Here is a 1,798-nt window from a genome sequence, read left to right on the forward strand (position 1 = left end):
TGAGAAAGGACCGGATGGTCATTTTGTTAGTCAACGAGAATAACCTTTGTTTTGTTGGGTCAGGGTGGAGGAAACTTTGTCTCCATTATTGAAAACTGGTGGTATGCTTGCAGCTGAGATGGCTTCCATTATATTATTGAACACTGGTGGTATGGTGCAGCAGAGAAAGGCAATAACAGCAGCAGCACAGCCATATACCCTACGAAATGGGGGACGTGCTTGACGAGTGGAACGCTGACATGCTGAAACAAGAAGTTGAGCTGCAGGAACGAGTTGCTGAAATTGTTGTCGTTCCTAAGAGCAAGAAGAAGAAGCTAACTTTCTGTGTCACCCCTAGTTGCTTTTGTTTTCGAAAAGCAAGAGAGGTAACTTTGAATGAGAGGTTAAGTGTGATTGATGAGCAAAAAGAAGAAACGCGCTTGTGTTTCAACCCAATGAGAACGATATTCAACAAGTATCTAAACAAAAATAGACTTCTCCCTTTGTCGACATGTCTAATGTGTTTGGCCGAGAAAACGAAAAAGATATGTTTTGATAACAAAGTTGTTCATTGATGGTAGAGAAGATAGGGTGATCCTTATCATCCCTATTATAGGGATGGGATGGGAGGAATGAGAAAGACAAGTCTGACCCAATTAGCTCATATTGATGCCAATGTTGAATCCTGTTTTGATAAGAAAATATTGGTTTGCGTCTCAGACCCTTTTGATGAGGAAAGAGATCCTCTCTCCGGATCTTTCTCTCCAAAGCTCAAGGATCAAGTGATCTAAGCATTTGAAATTTGATTTAACGGCTAAAAACATATAAGTTAATAAAAACTTATAAAAACTATAATAATTTTTAGCAGTTTGATTAAATTTTAAAAGTTCGAATTACTTAATCCTTAGGTTTTGAAGGAATAGATCCTTTTGATGAGAATAAGATTGCCAAGCCATAAGCGGTGATAACACACCTAGTTCAATGGATCAGGTGAGCCATCCCATCGACGGCAAGAGGTGTCTCATTGTCCTAGATGCCGTGTGAACCTACCTGAAAAGTGGGACCAATTAAGGATATCGCTTACAAGTGGTGTTAAAAGCAGTAGAATATTGGTAACCACAAGACAACATGACATTGTTGATACGATGAGAGCAACAAGTGAAAACGATGAGAGTTGTCTACTTTGTTTTTTCCTTGCATCTTCGTTACTCTTACTCTTTTGCTATTGATAATTCTAGGAAAGCTAAGTAAGGACTATTGTTTTCAATCTTCAGCCACATGGTGTTTTTTGCTAGGCAAGTAGACAAGTCTAAGGCGTCTGAAGATATTAGTAAAAAAATAGTTGAGTGAGAACCGTAAAGATTTGCCTCTCACTGCAAAAGATTTAGACAGTCTCATGTGCAACAAATAAGTTAATGACTATGTGTCTTGAATAGTAAGATATGGAATTGAAAAGAGGTGGAGCGAAAAGTTTTCCAACCACTATTACTATGTTATTATGATTTGGTCACAATAGTCAAATACTGTATTTCATGTTGTGCTATGAGTTTGATGGAGGTAATTTAGCTAATATATAGATATCACAAGATTATCTTAATTCAAAATAGAATAAAGATCATAAAGAAATTGGTCAAACAATTTTTCATAATTTAGTAGCACGGTCTTTTCAAGATTTAAAGAAATATAGTGCTAGTAGTAAAATTATAGGTTGCAAAATGCATGATATTATTCATGACTTTGTTCAATCTCTCACCTAAAACGAATGTTTGGTCATTAGTGTTGAAGGTGTTGGCAATGCAATAGAGGTTTTAGGTGAAAA

The 1,798-nt window shown here is 36.6% G+C and overlaps 1 protein-coding gene across 1 annotated transcript; it reads left to right on the plus strand.

Moving 5' to 3' along the window:
* The first annotated feature begins 206 nt into the window (after window positions 1–206).
* On the plus strand, window positions 207–770 carry LOC139198295 (uncharacterized). The gene is made up of 2 exons (XM_070826776.1): window positions 207–454; window positions 596–770. Exons 1-2 carry the CDS (start codon window positions 207–209, stop codon window positions 768–770), a joined length of 423 nt encoding a protein of 140 aa, XP_070682877.1.
* Window positions 771–1,798: the final 1,028 nt, after the last annotated feature.

The sequence above is a fragment of the Malus domestica genome, chromosome 08 (genome assembly GCF_042453785.1).
Source record: "Malus domestica chromosome 08, GDT2T_hap1".
Classification (NCBI taxonomy): domain Eukaryota; kingdom Viridiplantae; phylum Streptophyta; class Magnoliopsida; order Rosales; family Rosaceae; genus Malus; species Malus domestica.

Coding starts and splice junctions, on each gene's coding strand:
- LOC139198295 (XM_070826776.1), top strand. CDS start 207: ATGGGGGACGTGCTTGACGAGTGGAACGCTGACATGCTGAAACAAGAA. Junction 455..595: donor ATGAGAACGATATTCAACAA/GTATCTAAACAA, acceptor TCCCTATTATAG/GGATGGGATGGGAGGAATGA.